Source organism: Bidens hawaiensis, unplaced genomic scaffold, assembly GCF_021521415.1.
Source record: "Bidens hawaiensis isolate Kalapana, Puna unplaced genomic scaffold, B.hawaiensis_p1.1 tig00001960_1, whole genome shotgun sequence".
NCBI lineage: Eukaryota > Viridiplantae > Streptophyta > Magnoliopsida > Asterales > Asteraceae > Bidens > Bidens hawaiensis.
In genome coordinates, this window is record NW_027491108.1 from 1,428,594 (window position 1) to 1,443,432 (window position 14,839).

The window sequence follows — 14,839 nt, forward strand, 5'->3', positions numbered from 1 at the left end:
CTTGGCTTGCTTACTAAATGATCAATGATTCATTTCACTTATTAATTGCACTGTTTATACTAACGTCAAAGCAGGTACTTAAATGAATTTAATCAATTCTAGATGCATTTATTGTTTCAATTTACTCTCTGCCCACAAATAGATGAAATTTACACGTAACTTGTCATTTATTCAAGTGTCCATGGACTTTCTAAAATGTTAATATGTTGTACTCCTATGAAATTACATTCTATATGTATAGAATTCCATAACTATATTTCATTTTCCGCAATTTGCACTCTAGTTTTACACACACTGGTCATTGTTAAGCTACTATTAATCCCCCCACCCCCACCCCACAAATTTAAGCAAAATCACGGCACGGCATCCTGAAGTGTAAACATTGTATGTGTAAGATATTTACGTAATGAAATCATATAGAAATTAGTAACTTTGTTTTTATTGAGTTCATGCCTATAATTTTCAATATGAGGGTTGCGGAGTAGCTTGCTGCTTATTTACCTGCCATTTTATTGTAACTAGTTTGTTTCGGAACGGAAATGAAAATAGAGTATATCTCCAAGACTTCCTATAGTATGTAGAAAATTCTAATTACAATATATCTATACTTCCCATTCGGTCACATGTTTTTATGAATAAAAAATGTAATATATATTTTTTTCAAACATTAATAAATGTACAGGTCGTTATGGTTTGTAAAAGGTTTTCATAGTTCACATGCTGCCTTGATCTGGGGTCCAAATAATAAGAAAAAGTTGAGAACGAGGACAAATAAGCTGCTAAAATAATTCAAGTAAAAGATTCTTTCATAGAGATAAGATATTGAGGTACCCCATTGTCTTTGGATCACACTCAACTAATGAAAACACTCATCAATTTCTTTCTGCTTATATGCTTTTTGCTGGCATCAGGTATTACTTTGTGTCTGTGTATGCGCGTAATTGCTTCTTGTTTTATCATTCATTTATTGTTATTGCAATTATTCACTTTCTTAACCAGGTGATATAACTCGAGCCCTGATCAATGAGGATAGCTATGCAACAACAAAGGCAAGTTCAAGTTTTCTCTATCACTTCCAAGATATGATGTGGTTATAAGTTTTTTTAATAGTTATCCTGGTTTTATCAAGTTTTATTATTGTATAGTTACTTCAAGAATCTAATTTTCATATATTTCAACAATGCAGGAAGAAAACACGGTTAAAACGTTATTTAGTCCATACACCAAACAAGAATGGAGATCTTACCAACAAAAGAAGATAAATGAGGTAATATTCAATCATTCTAATCCTAGCATTAGTTTAGACTTAATTTACATTTGTCTTTCCACTTTTAGCAACCACATTCAAGTCCCGGATCGATAAAAAAATAACACAAATAAACGAATAACTCTCGTTTATATTAATCATAAAATCTCACCAAATAAACTGATTATACTATCTCAAACCTTAACTCGGTTTGACTCTTGATGAACTCTAACTCTATTACATCCAGATGAACCCTAACTCAGTTACATCTCGTCATGTGTCTCTAGATGACCCTAACTCGGTTGCATCCCACACCCCACAATATATTATGTCTAACCATAACTCGGTTTATCTAGACTGACCTAACTTGCTAGCCAATACATTACCTATGTTAATTACAATACAATTAGGAAACATATTTTAATTTGGAAACATAACCAACTATGTCCGACTTGTTAATATTGGTCCCTCAAGTTCACCGACTTGTAACTTGAAGTCTGAAATTACTTCCAACACACATTTCATAGAATACAAATCAATTTATATCACATGCTATTACAACTTATGTTTTTTTAGAACAGAGACTTTCTTTTTGTGTTTAGGCCACCGCACTTTACTTATGTTAATGTTACATTCCATTTATTAGGGACGTAAAACTCAGTTAAACTTCATCATAACTTACCCGAACAAAACCGCGGTTAAAGGCGCTAAGCTTTACATAAAGCAACTAACCTCAGATTTCCACTGGGGTTGTGGTATGACTCACAGGATCCTCAATAATTTGGCCTACAAGAAATGGTTTGCCTCCAAATTCACAGCTGCTGATTTCCACAACGAGTTAAAATGGTACTACACCGAACCAAAACCGGGCCAAGAAAATTACTCTGACCCGGACGCTATGTTAAAGTTTGCAGACGAACACGGGATCATCGTTAGAGGCCACACAGTTCTATGGGATGATGTTAAATACCAACAAAAATGGGTTAGAAAACTTCCACCCGAAAAGTTGTTACAAGCAGCAAACAAACGAGTCGACTCGGTAGTTAAGCGTTACAAAGGGCGTTTAGTCGGTTGGGACGTTATGAACGAAAATTTACACCACAACTTCTATGAAAAGAGACTCGGGAAAAATGCATCGGCTTTGTTTTATAACAGAGTTCATAATATCGACCCTCACACAACGTTGTACATGAACGAATTTAACACGACAGAAAACGTGAACGACAAGTGGGCCCGGCCTGAAAAGTATTTAAGAAGGCTTAACAAGATCCGGGCTTACCCGGGCAATAGTGACATTAAAATGGGAATTGGGCTGCAATGTCATTATGGTGCCGAGCCGATCGATCTTCATTACGTTAGAAACGTGTTGACTTTGTTAAGTCAAACCGGTTTACCAATATGGCTAACCGAGTTGGATGTTAAAATGGACCCGGGCCTCGATAATAAAACGAGAAGTGAACTTCAGGTTATTTATTTAGAGGAAATACTTAGGGAGTCGTTTTGTCACGCGTCTGTTAAGGCGATAATAATATGGACGGGCGCATCTATTGACGGGTGTGATGTCATGTGTATGACCAATGAGAAACTAGAGAACACACGGGTTGGGGATTTAATCGATCGGTTAATGGAAGAATGGAAAACTGGGAACACTGAAGTTGTATCGGATAGTAAGGGGATGTCTCGAGTTTTGGTGTTTAATGGTCAGTATGAGGTTACCGCGGTCGACCCCGTTACAAATGTTTCTAGTAGTGTCACTTTTAAGGTAGACAAAGTTAGCGTACCGGACAACATTGTTCATCTTCAAATCCTTGGTTAAGTCATGTATTAATGAGAATCAATTGTTTTTTTTTCTGGTTTGATTTTCAATAATGAAGCCCTAAACACAACACAGTTCGGGTAGGGCCTGAACACATAAATAATGATACCTTGTCGTTGCAACTAGTAAACTAAAAGCTACAATGAGGTTATGAGGTAATCAAGAACATAAAAAGGTAAACAACTTTTCAACAACCATTTAGAAAAGTAATAAATCAAATTGAAACTCATTTGTATTTCAGATGCGTCGTATACAGATTAATCTTTTCCAAGTAAGTTTAAAAAAAAACTCATAATCATGAAAAACCGTAATATATATGTTACATATAAAAATAAAGAATATGCAGGGTCGGTTGACGCCGCAAACTATATGGTGGGTCCGTCCATGCACATAAACAGGCTACCGTTTGCTAACCATTCTTTAAAGATGATTTTAGACACTATATGTCAACCAAAAACACTCCAAAAAAAGACAACCTTAAACATAATATTGATTCAAGAGGTGTGCATCATCTTGGTGAAGGTAGCTTCACATCGAGCCCGAGGTTCAGCCCGTTATACGCGATAGGAGCATACATCCATAAATCATCAGAGCTCAAAAGCTGCAAATTAATATCAAAAGCATTTATTTAACAAGTTGTTTCAGTTTAACTTATTTAAATTCAAATCAATATTGTTTTCTCACCTTGATTTGAAGTTGCAAGAATTTCACATACTCAACAGCTTCTTCAAGCATGGTGCTAATATCAACCTTCATAACCCAAAATTTAATTAAAAATTTTTCTTTCCAAATAATTATATTTTATAAAATATAACTCAATTAGCTGTTTACCTTCGTGCCATTAGGAACAAGGCTCTGTAAAATTCTTAACCTCTCATTAATTCTCTCTCTTCTTTTCTGCAAATGTTAAAATTAAACTATTAGATTAGCTTAAGAATAAAACATTTATTCATATGAAATTAGTTAATTAATTACCTACCTTAGCATACACGCTTTGACTATCATTTGCTGACCCGTTACATGCTCGTTTCTTGCCATTCGTGTTCAGCTTTGTAACATCATGATCAACTCCAGATACATTGGCTTTCGATACATTGGCTTTCGAATTCTTACTCAACCTTGGTTTTTTCCAACTCGTGTGAACCTACATTACACAACATTTGTCAGAACTCGTTACAAAATGATCGCATTTATATTAGTAATCAAGAAAATAAACTTAATTTAAGTGAACATACATCTCATCATTACAAGAATGTTTCCTTGTATTCGGGGACAAAGTGTTATATTCTGCAGACGGTTCAGATGCTGCTGCGATGAAAGGCATTACAGAAACTCCCTTTTGGGTGCCACTTGAAGAGGAAAGCGAGAGATAGCTTTCGCCACTTGAAGTGGGAAACATCACATTACCGCCATCTGAAACGGATAATGAAGGTTCATCATGGTGTGGCCAAAATGCAGAAGAATCTTGAGAAGTGGAAACATTTGGTAATTTAGTTGAAAAGGAAGAAAATAAATGTGACATAAAATTAGCTTCTTCTTCACTAGAGTATGTTCCACTAAAGAATTCCATTACTTCTTTTCTTGCAAAAAAATGGAAAGTGAAAAGAATTATTGGAGTTGATGTGTCAAAAGAAGCTATGCTTGAAGCACTGTAGATGGCTAAAACAGGTATAGAGATGTATATATGCAACGAGAATGTGGCAGTTGATTGGTTTTGTCTTTTACTGTTGACTATATGATGTATAATAAAATAGATTAGTATCAGACGTTTGATAAAACAATGATTATTAAGTTTGGTTACAGCTATCATGGCCTTCAAAATAGATTATTGGGCACGTTGACAAGGCTAAGTGTCAAAAGGTCATCCTTGACAGTTAATTATTAGTTTGTCCAGAAACATTGATTCTTTATTAAATCTTGTAACTAAGAACTTTGAAGCACTTGTCTATGTTTGATTAATCCATTATCGCGTTTGGATAATTATAATCATGTAATATGATTAAGAGTCCTAAAAATGATCCCAGTAAGTTGTGGTTAATGAAGGAAATTAAGTAGTTCTAGTTCCAAAGTATGAATAAAATACATCCATTAATGGATAGATTGAAAATATAGCAAAGATTGTATGTAGTATGAGGTAGGTGTAGATATTTTCTAGAACATACATTAAAAAGCACACCAACCATTGAAACCGCGTATTCTGGTCTGAGACATTTGAGATGGATGACCGCCCTCGTGCAAAACTCTGGCATTGACAATAACGGAATCTAGGGAGACCATGGCACGATCTCCATATAATATAATAAATAAATAATGTTTTGCAACTACGAATCCAACATAAGTTGTATGAGATGAGCTGATCCCTAATTCTGATTGGAGCCCAAGATGAGTATGTATGTATTCATTCATCCATCGCAGGGTTGTGTTGGCATGTTTTCACAAAACGACCCTTAGACAACAAATCTAACCACTCGTCCGTTATAACTTAAAAAATAAGTTCATGGATCCGAAAAGAAATAAACTACAAATGACAAAAAATACTCCTACCTCAAAATATTTATAAAAAAATCTTACCGAATTAAAAAAAAAAAAAAAAAGGCAAGGACGGCGGTGGTGGTGGTGGCAGCGACGACGGTGGTTTGGCTGTGGCGGCGGTGCTCAAGCGGTGGTGGTGGCGGCGACGATGGTTAAGTGGTGGTGGTGCGCAAGCGGGTAGCGGCGGCAGTCAAGCGGTCACAGTGATGGCGGTGGTGGTGATGACCAGGCAATTTAGAAGGTTGTAGGATACCAAAGCTCACTTTGAAAGACCTTTCCGGTTGACCATTTTTACTAGTCTATTTTCTTTTATTTATTTTTTTTTGATTGAACTCGATATATTTTTACGCTCAATCATCCCAATTTATAAAAAGAAGAGTTTTAACTTTCGTATGACTCTACGTTAATAATTTTCCATGATTTATCCCTTAAGGTGGGCAAAAGTAGCATAATCAAATTAAGGGCTATAATTTGTGACACGACAAGAACCAAACACGATATGTGTGGTTTGGGATTGGTCTAACACATTTTATGTAACCACTTAATGGCATCTTTTATGTGAAAATTTTGTTAGTTTTTAAAAAATGGCATAGTTTATACATAATTGCTCAAAAAAACATGTACATAAGTACATTTGTATATTTAAAGTAATAAGACGCAAAAACAAAATTAAATTATTAAACTTATTTTTGGGTTAAACGTGTTAAGTTCGTGTCAACCACAAATACACTTATGGTGCTTTGGCTCATATGCTTGACATGAAATTTGCATACGTGTGGTGTTTGCCCCGCCAACCTACAATATACGGAGCATATGGAGCGGATACTCATAACCGTGCCTTTCATGTCAAAAATTACTTACTTATTTGTTGCTTAATTAAGAACTCTAGGCACATTGAAGCTTCTTTGGTTGATCCATATGACCCCTCTTAATTTTCAACCAATCAATATAGTAAAAAAGAAGGTAATCATGCACAGACTCAGCCATGATATGGAACCATGATTCACGAAACTAACTGTAGTAATAGTACGTAACAATAGTTCATCTATAAGATGCTGTCATTTATTGTGGTTTTTGTTGAGTTATTCAAAGATTATGTTTCCCATTAGGATTTTACCTGTACTCTTTAACCCTGTTCATTTGAAGCCACAAGTGATTTGCATACCAGACGTCAACCTTAGCCATTTCACGGTATTGAACAAAAGATAACAGTTGTAAGGACAAGAAAGAACACGTCCATAGCCAAATATGCCACAGTCAACCTGCCATCATTTGGAAACAAAGTAAGAAAAAAAAAAAGAAGAAATTTAAACAACACCCAAAGGTTTTTGGACTGATATATCCTCTCATTGTTTAAAAGAAACACAAATTTCATTAGATTTCCCAAGAGACAAGAACCAACACATACATGACTGATCCTACTATTTTCATTATATTAACACCATAACCCCTACATGATCTCTCCTATTATACAACCCCTGTTGTGTCGAGCTTAAGCTCGGATCATTCATTGGCAGTAATTCAGTCCTAATATTTTATGAAATCCTCAACCACTACTTTTTTTTTTATTTAGAAAAAAAAGGCTTCTTAAATCAAATAGAAGTGTTTATAATAAGTTGTGAGAAACTAAGGCTGAAATAGCTTAAAGCATGCATCATTACAAACCTTTCTTTAGACTGTTTATGAAAGAATACAAAGCTATAATATTGGTTCAAGACATACCAGAATAGACATGGAGTGGCACTACTATTGTAACACATCATCAAAATGAATCCAAGCACCCACCACAAACAAGAGACCCCTGTATTAAGCAAATCCCATCTGAAAATATAAAACATCATTAGGCCTTAGGCATTTCAATCATAATAATCAACTGCTTCCATAAACTTTTGTATAGTGTCAAATAATGTTGTGATTCTTGTGGGAAAAGAGATTATCTATTTTTGCAAAAACATCAAGGATGACAGTTAATTCAAAAACCAGATTAATGGCCTTGCATAAACATTTAGCTTGCTTCAAAAGGCTAGGCTAAGACACAAATAGCTAGACTGTGAAGAGAAAAACTTAAGATATGCATCTGTTCCCTTAATCCTACTCAAATAATTGTGTTTCCTATATAAAATTCCTCCCATCTGATTCACTATATGACACTTGAAAACTCATGCTTAAGATCCCATTTTAAATTGTTTAAACTCAGCATTGTTAGTAAGACTTGACAAAGTAAACAGATGCATTGGGGTGCAAATATATTACTTTTCTAGGACATGCCTGAAGCATCATATATGCAATAGCTTACCAGCTTAAAGTGTTACTCTTACCACAAACACGCCTCTTAAATTAGTTTTCTGGCTTTATGAAGCATGTAAAATCTTAAGCAGTTAAACATGTATCATATTGAGAACAGAATGTAGCTTCTGAACAATAAACAATTAGCTTACTTATGCTGATCTTAACCAACCTGTTAACTTGGAAGACACTTAGTGATCAAGTCAGGAGTCTACAACCTTCTACTTAATTATTTCCTATATAAAATGACTTCAACTATTTTTAAAGACATGATTGCACTTTAACTTATGGATAATATTCAGATTTATGAAGAGTTAATCACATTAGTAATATGTGCAGTTGACAAATTATTACTTATTCTGAAACAGTTTCCATCTTAAACTAACCTTTATTCCCTGGCTACACTAGGAAATTATTCAATCTCAGAATCTCAATCAGCATAATCATCCATGGATGTTGTTTAATCCAATACATGTTCTAGCTTCTAACACAATCCTCTCTAATTAAGCGTAAATTATAAGCTTAACAATCTATAGTAGACCTAACAATCACAATCATATTATTGCATAATTACAAGAGATAATATCTCAAACTATTCCTAGAACATAACTTCTGAGATATACACTTATATTTAAATGAAATTATAACATAACTGTGATTGTATTCAATTAATCAGCATGTCATACTTCTAATTTCTCCAATAAATAGGAACAGAGTACACTTAACTACAGCAGGCAAATACAAATAGCAATTTCACATTAACTAATAACGCTAGATATGAAATATAAAGCAGAGTTAACTCATTATACTTAAAATAAACGGAATTAAGTTAACCTAGTCGGAGAAACTGCAGGAAGATCTCCTCCGTCACTGTTGGTCGAATAACCACTACTCATACCAGGAACTGATGCATTCGGATCCGTTGAGACTCTCCTCACATTCGTATAATTCCTCTTCACATACTCCATCACCAAAAGCACCACATTAACCACACAATGCACTGAGTAACCGCAGATCCAAACCCTAAGCATCACATTACTCTCTTCCCGCGCAATCCAAAACAACGCAACAACAGAATGCACCACAAGCAGAATATTCCACAGCGTCTCAACAACAACAGCCGGAAACATATAGCCGTAAGTGTTTCTGTAGTCCTTCATCTGCAACGCAGTGTTCTCGCTCACTATCAGCGACAAATCACGGCGGCCGGCGAGAAGAGCTCGAAGCATCGCGATTATGTTTAGGCCGGCGGGAACGATAGCCGGAGTTGAGAGTAACGGCGCGTCGTAGTTGGTGATTTCCGGTGCTGAAGCTTTAATTCCCGCCATTGAAGCAAAATGGTAGCAGCAGAACTGAGAACTGTTTGTAACTGATTCTGTTATGAAATGTAACCGCCTATTTAGCGAGAGGTGGGAAAACTATATAGTTTCAGTTTGCCCCCTGAGGTTCAGTATATAGTTTCAGTTTACCCCCTGATTCTGTTATGTCATTAGTGTGTTGATTTCTTTTTAGTGTGGTATAGATCTGTTAAATTTTTGGAAACAATAGTTTTTATTTACTTTGGTTTTAATAATTTTACAATTTAAACACATTTTAAGCTTACTTTTTTACCGTGTGTGATTATTTAAACAGTTGTATAATTATTTAATTTTCATAAATTTTTTTCTATAGAATTTGCCATTTGAATTATTTGCATTTCTTGCAACTCTAATTCGCTGCGTATCACATGTACGTCAAGGTATTTTTACACCATTATTAAGTTTGTATAGTTTTTTAAAATATATTTAATATTTTTATTGATTTATGTAGTATGTGTTGTGAGTTCAAAATTTAAAAAGTTATAAAAATATAGAGGGCAAATGCTATGTATTTTCATTGTTCTGAAAATGAAAATTAAAGCATTTGCGAACTAAACTTAAAGTGCTCAAATTGGTTTCATCATTACTATCACCATCACTATCACAATCTATAGTAGCCAAGTGAATCACTACTATTACTATCATCATCATTAGACCGTGTGTTGTGGAACCCCCATAACGCCCCCACGCTCCATCCCGGATCCGTTTGATTGGGTTGTAGGACTCGCGGCGGGTTGCAAGCATTTGGTGTCTTTACTCCAATGGCACTCAAGACCATTGCCCTTGGCGCCCTCTTCCTGCCTTCATGCTGGTGTTTAGTGCCTGGTGATGTTTGCGTGGACAAAAATGTTGTCTCCTTGAAGCTCCGTGCACATAGTCTTACAATCAACATTTTCAAGATCACAACTACCATCATGTATTGATCATTGTCAAAAATGATTACAAATACGGAATTTTGCAATTATTGTGATTTGGGATATAATAACTACTTATTTATTTATTTCAATTTCCGCAATAATTGTTTAGTTGATTTTTAATTTTGTTGTTGCTTGCTAGTTGCTATATTGTTATTTGTAGGGGAAAGTTATTGTACAAATTAAATTAACCTACTAAGCATACAAATAGCATAGTGTAATTCTTTCAACTAGAGTAATTATGTCATAAAAATAAATAGTGTGATAATAATTACACTACTAACACATATAATTACACTATACTATTACACCAAATTACACTACTTATTTAAACTAGAGTAATTGTTGTATCTGCTTCTTCTTCCTCAAATAGCATGCTTAAAAGTTACTCATTTAACTACAAACTGATTGGCAAATCACACCCTTTGCTGTTTCAATTGATTGATTTCTCATCTATGTAACTACAACTGATCAATTGAAAATAATTTCAAGCTCATCTTTGTATGTGAAATTGATTGCAATCGTTAATCGCTCTTCAATCTTTGTAATGAAATTGATTGCAATTGTTGATGATTCTTCAAACTCTGCAATTGAGCAAAGGTAATTGAGCAATCATTTACCGAAGTTGAAATGCCGCAGCACCTCCTCCTTCATCGCAGCCCGTCGCCGAAATCAGTAACACTCCAGCTACTCGTAAACATGGAGGTAGGTTTATTCAGTACAACATCTTCTGGGTTTTTGTTTTTGTATTGAATTGATTCTAAGTTTTTTGTTTTTGGTTTGCACGGTTAGTATGGAATTTCTAATTGTATTTGATCCAACCCTGTTATTTGTATATATGTAAGTGTTGTGTTAACATTAGAAAATATGAAAATGATTTATATTGAACCACCTTCGGAATCCTATACAAAATCACCCTTGGGCTTCAAGGACCCCACCATTAGTTTTTACATCAAATGTCACTCATACCAAAATACTAAAACTGCCATTAAAAACTCATACCAAACCTATATGAAAATCATATAGGTTTGCAAGCATTTGGTGTCTTTACTCCAATGGCACTCAAGACCATTGCCCTTGGCGCCCTCTTCCTGCCTTCATGCTGGTGTTTAGTGCCTGGTGATGTTTGCGTGGACAAAAATGTTGTCTCCTTGAAGCTCCGTGCACATAGTCTTACAATCAACATTTTCAAGATCACAACTACCATCATGTATTGATCATTGTCAAAAATGATTACAAATACGGAATTTTGCAATTATTGTGATTTGGGATATAATAACTACTTATTTATTTATTTCAATTTCCGCAATAATTGTTTAGTTGATTTTTAATTTTGTTGTTGCTTGCTAGTTGCTATATTGTTATTTGTAGGGGAAAGTTATTGTACAAATTAAATTAACCTACTAAGCATACAAATAGCATAGTGTAATTCTTTCAACTAGAGTAATTATGTCATAAAAATAAATAGTGTGATAATAATTACACTACTAACACATATAATTACACTATACTATTACACCAAATTACACTACTTATTTAAACTAGAGTAATTGTTGTATCTGCTTCTTCTTCCTCAAATAGCATGCTTAAAAGTTACTCATTTAACTACAAACTGATTGGCAAATCACACCCTTTGCTGTTTCAATTGATTGATTTCTCATCTATGTAACTACAACTGATCAATTGAAAATAATTTCAAGCTCATCTTTGTATGTGAAATTGATTGCAATCGTTAATCGCTCTTCAATCTTTGTAATGAAATTGATTGCAATTGTTGATGATTCTTCAAACTCTGCAATTGAGCAAAGGTAATTGAGCAATCATTTACCGAAGTTGAAATGCCGCAGCACCTCCTCCTTCATCGCAGCCCGTCGCCGAAATCAGTAACACTCCAGCTACTCGTAAACATGGAGGTAGGTTTATTCAGTACAACATCTTCTGGGTTTTTGTTTTTGTATTGAATTGATTCTAAGTTTTTTGTTTTTGGTTTGCACGGTTAGTATGGAATTTCTAATTGTATTTGATCCAACCCTGTTATTTGTATATATGTAAGTGTTGTGTTAACATTAGAAAATATGAAAATGATTTATATTGAACCACCTTCGGAATCCTATACAAAATCACCCTTGGGCTTCAAGGACCCCACCATTAGTTTTTACATCAAATGTCACTCATACCAAAATACTAAAACTGCCATTAAAAACTCATACCAAACCTATATGAAAATCATAAAAGGCATTCTAGTTCTATCAAATGAGAAAAGCAAATAGGAGAGGTGGTGAGAAGTTTGATAGAAATGGAAGATGGTGATCAAACTTGATCTAACCTTTGAAATGGAAGAAGTTTGATAGAGGGGGCTGACTGTGCACCGCCACCTCCTCCTGCTGCCCTCCTAGCGGCTTTTGTTTTGTGCAAGAATCTCATCATAGTTCTAAACGGTCAAAAAAGTGAAATACCAATCATCAAAACGTAAACTGTTCCGTGACACTTTTCCTTGTTAATAATTGAAAAACCGCACCACAAACAATAGACCCTACCAACTATTTATACTTGACCCAACCTACCTAGGAAGATTTAAACTACTAGGTAACTATCACATTTATAGACAAACAATAATAAACAAAATAAAACTCTTAACAGACTCTAAAATCCCAAACAGTAACTTGCACCATAAGTGTTTCACATCAGCCCACTTCACATGTGAATCCCATAATCAATAGCTTCTTGTGCGTAAAAATACTCTGGCCGCATAATATCTTTATTAATTTCATCCTTTCGTTTTCCAATTCCTTTTTCTGGAAGCTCCAAGAAGTAATCCGTGTTTGTATCCAGCTCTTTAGGTAGATATAACTTTGCTGCAATACAAAACACAAATGCAATTAGATAATACAGATAATCCAAGACCAAAAAACATTTAAAAAAGATAACATACTTGATAAATTTGGCTGTAAGGCGCGATAGCCTTTAGTTCCAAGGGATAATAACATTGCTGCTTGACCAAATGCCATACCACAGTTGACTGTGTACACCTCTGACTTGCAGTACTTGAGGTGGGTTGGGAAAATAAAGGATAAATATTTTTTTTAATTTTAATTCTTAATTACTATAAATTATAAAAGAAGTGCAAATAATGCTTACAGCCATAATGTCAGCAATCGTGTATGCCTCTGTTACAGATCCAACTGTTTCCATATTGTCATTCTAAGTTTCTAACCAATACATCAAAGGAAAACATCAAATCATGTAAATAAAGTTTTGAACTTCTCAAAATCATCAAAATAAAAAAGAAGAAAAAAAAAAGAAAATACGAAAGAGGAAGCACCTATGTTCCAGATGAATTAATGTAAAGAAATATAGGTTTAGACGGATTATCATAGCCAACCACATAAACCGAGCAACAAGAAGCTCGGTCACTGCTGGAACAATCTAGAACAACAAAATTGATTTCCTACAAAAATAAAGTAAATGTACATAAAATAAACTGTAAATAACTGTAATTCAAGTAGTTTGATTTAAAAAAAGAAGCTGCAAATCATACAAATTACAGACCTCTGTCATGAACATATCCATTTGTGAAGGACTATGACCATATAGATATTGAGAAACATTCTTGTAATTGTCCATCACTACAAACGTAGATTGATTAACTACTGATTCAAGTTCATAAATGTATCACAAGTGTAAAAACTTAAAACACAATTGCATCTTATATATATATATATCAAATGCAGATGATATGTAACTACAAGAATAAAATCCCAAAGTTAACTTTAGTTTATTATTCTATTGATATGTTATCTGATTACTATTCAGTTTGGTTTGTTTGAGTGTGACGATTGATGATGATGATGCTGCTGCCTGGTTTACATACAGTTAATTGCTAACGGACTTACTGTCTGTCATTATATGGGCTTAGCCCGAACTGGCCCTTATGCACTAATCAAATCAATGCAAGGCTTTTGTAGGATCCTATCCAATGATCCATTTTTTCTGAGGTTGTCAATGACTCAATCTAAAAGCCTACTGTACTAGTTGAGTTGCGAGAGAAAAACAAAACAAAAAAACTGTTCTAAATAAATAATATCAAAAAATAGTTTTAACTTTTAACGGAGGAGCCTGAATAGTTCAATGTGATAGCCCCAACTAAGCCAACCATAAATTTTTCTAATTGATATGCGCTACTTTTTAAACTCAATTCAGCGAGCTCACAAACCGCACCGGCCAAGGATGGCATGGCTTGTTCAAAGTTAACTCACTGACTAAGACGGTTAGGATTTAATCTACCCTTTGGCTAAGACAACCATGATCTAATCTATGCTTTGGTTAACTTTAACTATTTTAATACGGTTGACTTATTTTAACCATGAAGCGACGTGTTACGGAAAAGGACGTCAACTTTAAAGTTTGTGCTCGTTAAAAAGGTTGAGCCATTCATGTATTGTTATAGCCAGTACCTGAAATATTATATAGTGTGGAAGGACGAGCAGGGCCGGCTCAAGCTTTTTAGAACCCAAAGCAACTAACACAATCATGGCTCTTTTGGTAAAAGAAAATAAAATTGTTTTTGATCCTTTGGTTAATATATCATCTGTCATATGTCATAAATATCAGAACCAACAATCACAAGCCCAGTTAATCTAACCTCAATTTTTTTTTCGTTTTTTCTATAAAAAATTTATGAATTTTA

The 14,839-nt window shown here is 34.4% G+C and overlaps 2 protein-coding genes and 1 pseudogene across 2 annotated transcripts; 1 reads left to right on the forward strand and 2 right to left on the reverse strand.

Moving 5' to 3' along the window:
* The first annotated feature begins 859 nt into the window (after positions 1 to 859).
* Positions 860 to 3,080, forward strand: LOC143601922 (endo-1,4-beta-xylanase 5-like). The gene is made up of 4 exons (XM_077079202.1): positions 860 to 911; positions 1,000 to 1,049; positions 1,187 to 1,267; positions 1,893 to 3,080. The coding sequence occupies exons 1-4, from the start codon at positions 860 to 862 to the stop codon at positions 3,060 to 3,062; spliced, it is 1,353 nt and encodes a 450-aa protein (XP_076935317.1). The 3' UTR covers positions 3,063 to 3,080.
* A 490-nt stretch (positions 3,081 to 3,570) lies between these two features.
* LOC143601932 (uncharacterized) lies at positions 3,571 to 4,632 on the reverse strand. Its single transcript, XM_077079211.1, has 5 exons — positions 4,294 to 4,632; positions 4,042 to 4,206; positions 3,894 to 3,959; positions 3,747 to 3,812; positions 3,571 to 3,663 (listed from the first exon to the last, which is right to left on the reverse strand). Exons 1-5 carry the CDS (start codon positions 4,630 to 4,632, stop codon positions 3,571 to 3,573), a joined length of 729 nt encoding a protein of 242 aa, XP_076935326.1.
* A 5,207-nt stretch (positions 4,633 to 9,839) lies between these two features.
* LOC143601943 (uncharacterized) lies at positions 9,840 to 13,776 on the reverse strand (annotated as a pseudogene).
* Positions 13,777 to 14,839: the final 1,063 nt, after the last annotated feature.

What these genes read in the sequence shown, in the direction of transcription:
- LOC143601922 (XM_077079202.1), top strand. Translation starts at nt 860, where the DNA reads ATGAAAACACTCATCAATTTCTTTCTGCTTATATGCTTTTTGCTGGCA. An exon ending in ATGCTTTTTGCTGGCATCAG is followed by an intron (nt 912 to 999) that starts GTATTACTTTGT and finishes TTTCTTAACCAG; the next exon opens with GTGATATAACTCGAGCCCTG. An exon ending in AACAAAAGAAGATAAATGAG is followed by an intron (nt 1,268 to 1,892) that starts GTAATATTCAAT and finishes TCCATTTATTAG; the next exon opens with GGACGTAAAACTCAGTTAAA.
- LOC143601932 (XM_077079211.1), bottom strand. Translation starts at nt 4,632, where the DNA reads ATGGAATTCTTTAGTGGAACATACTCTAGTGAAGAAGAAGCTAATTTT. An exon ending in GTCAAAGCGTGTATGCTAAG is followed by an intron (nt 3,960 to 4,041) that starts GTAGGTAATTAA and finishes TAACATTTGCAG; the next exon opens with AAAAGAAGAGAGAGAATTAA. An exon ending in TTGTTCCTAATGGCACGAAG is followed by an intron (nt 3,813 to 3,893) that starts GTAAACAGCTAA and finishes TGGGTTATGAAG; the next exon opens with GTTGATATTAGCACCATGCT.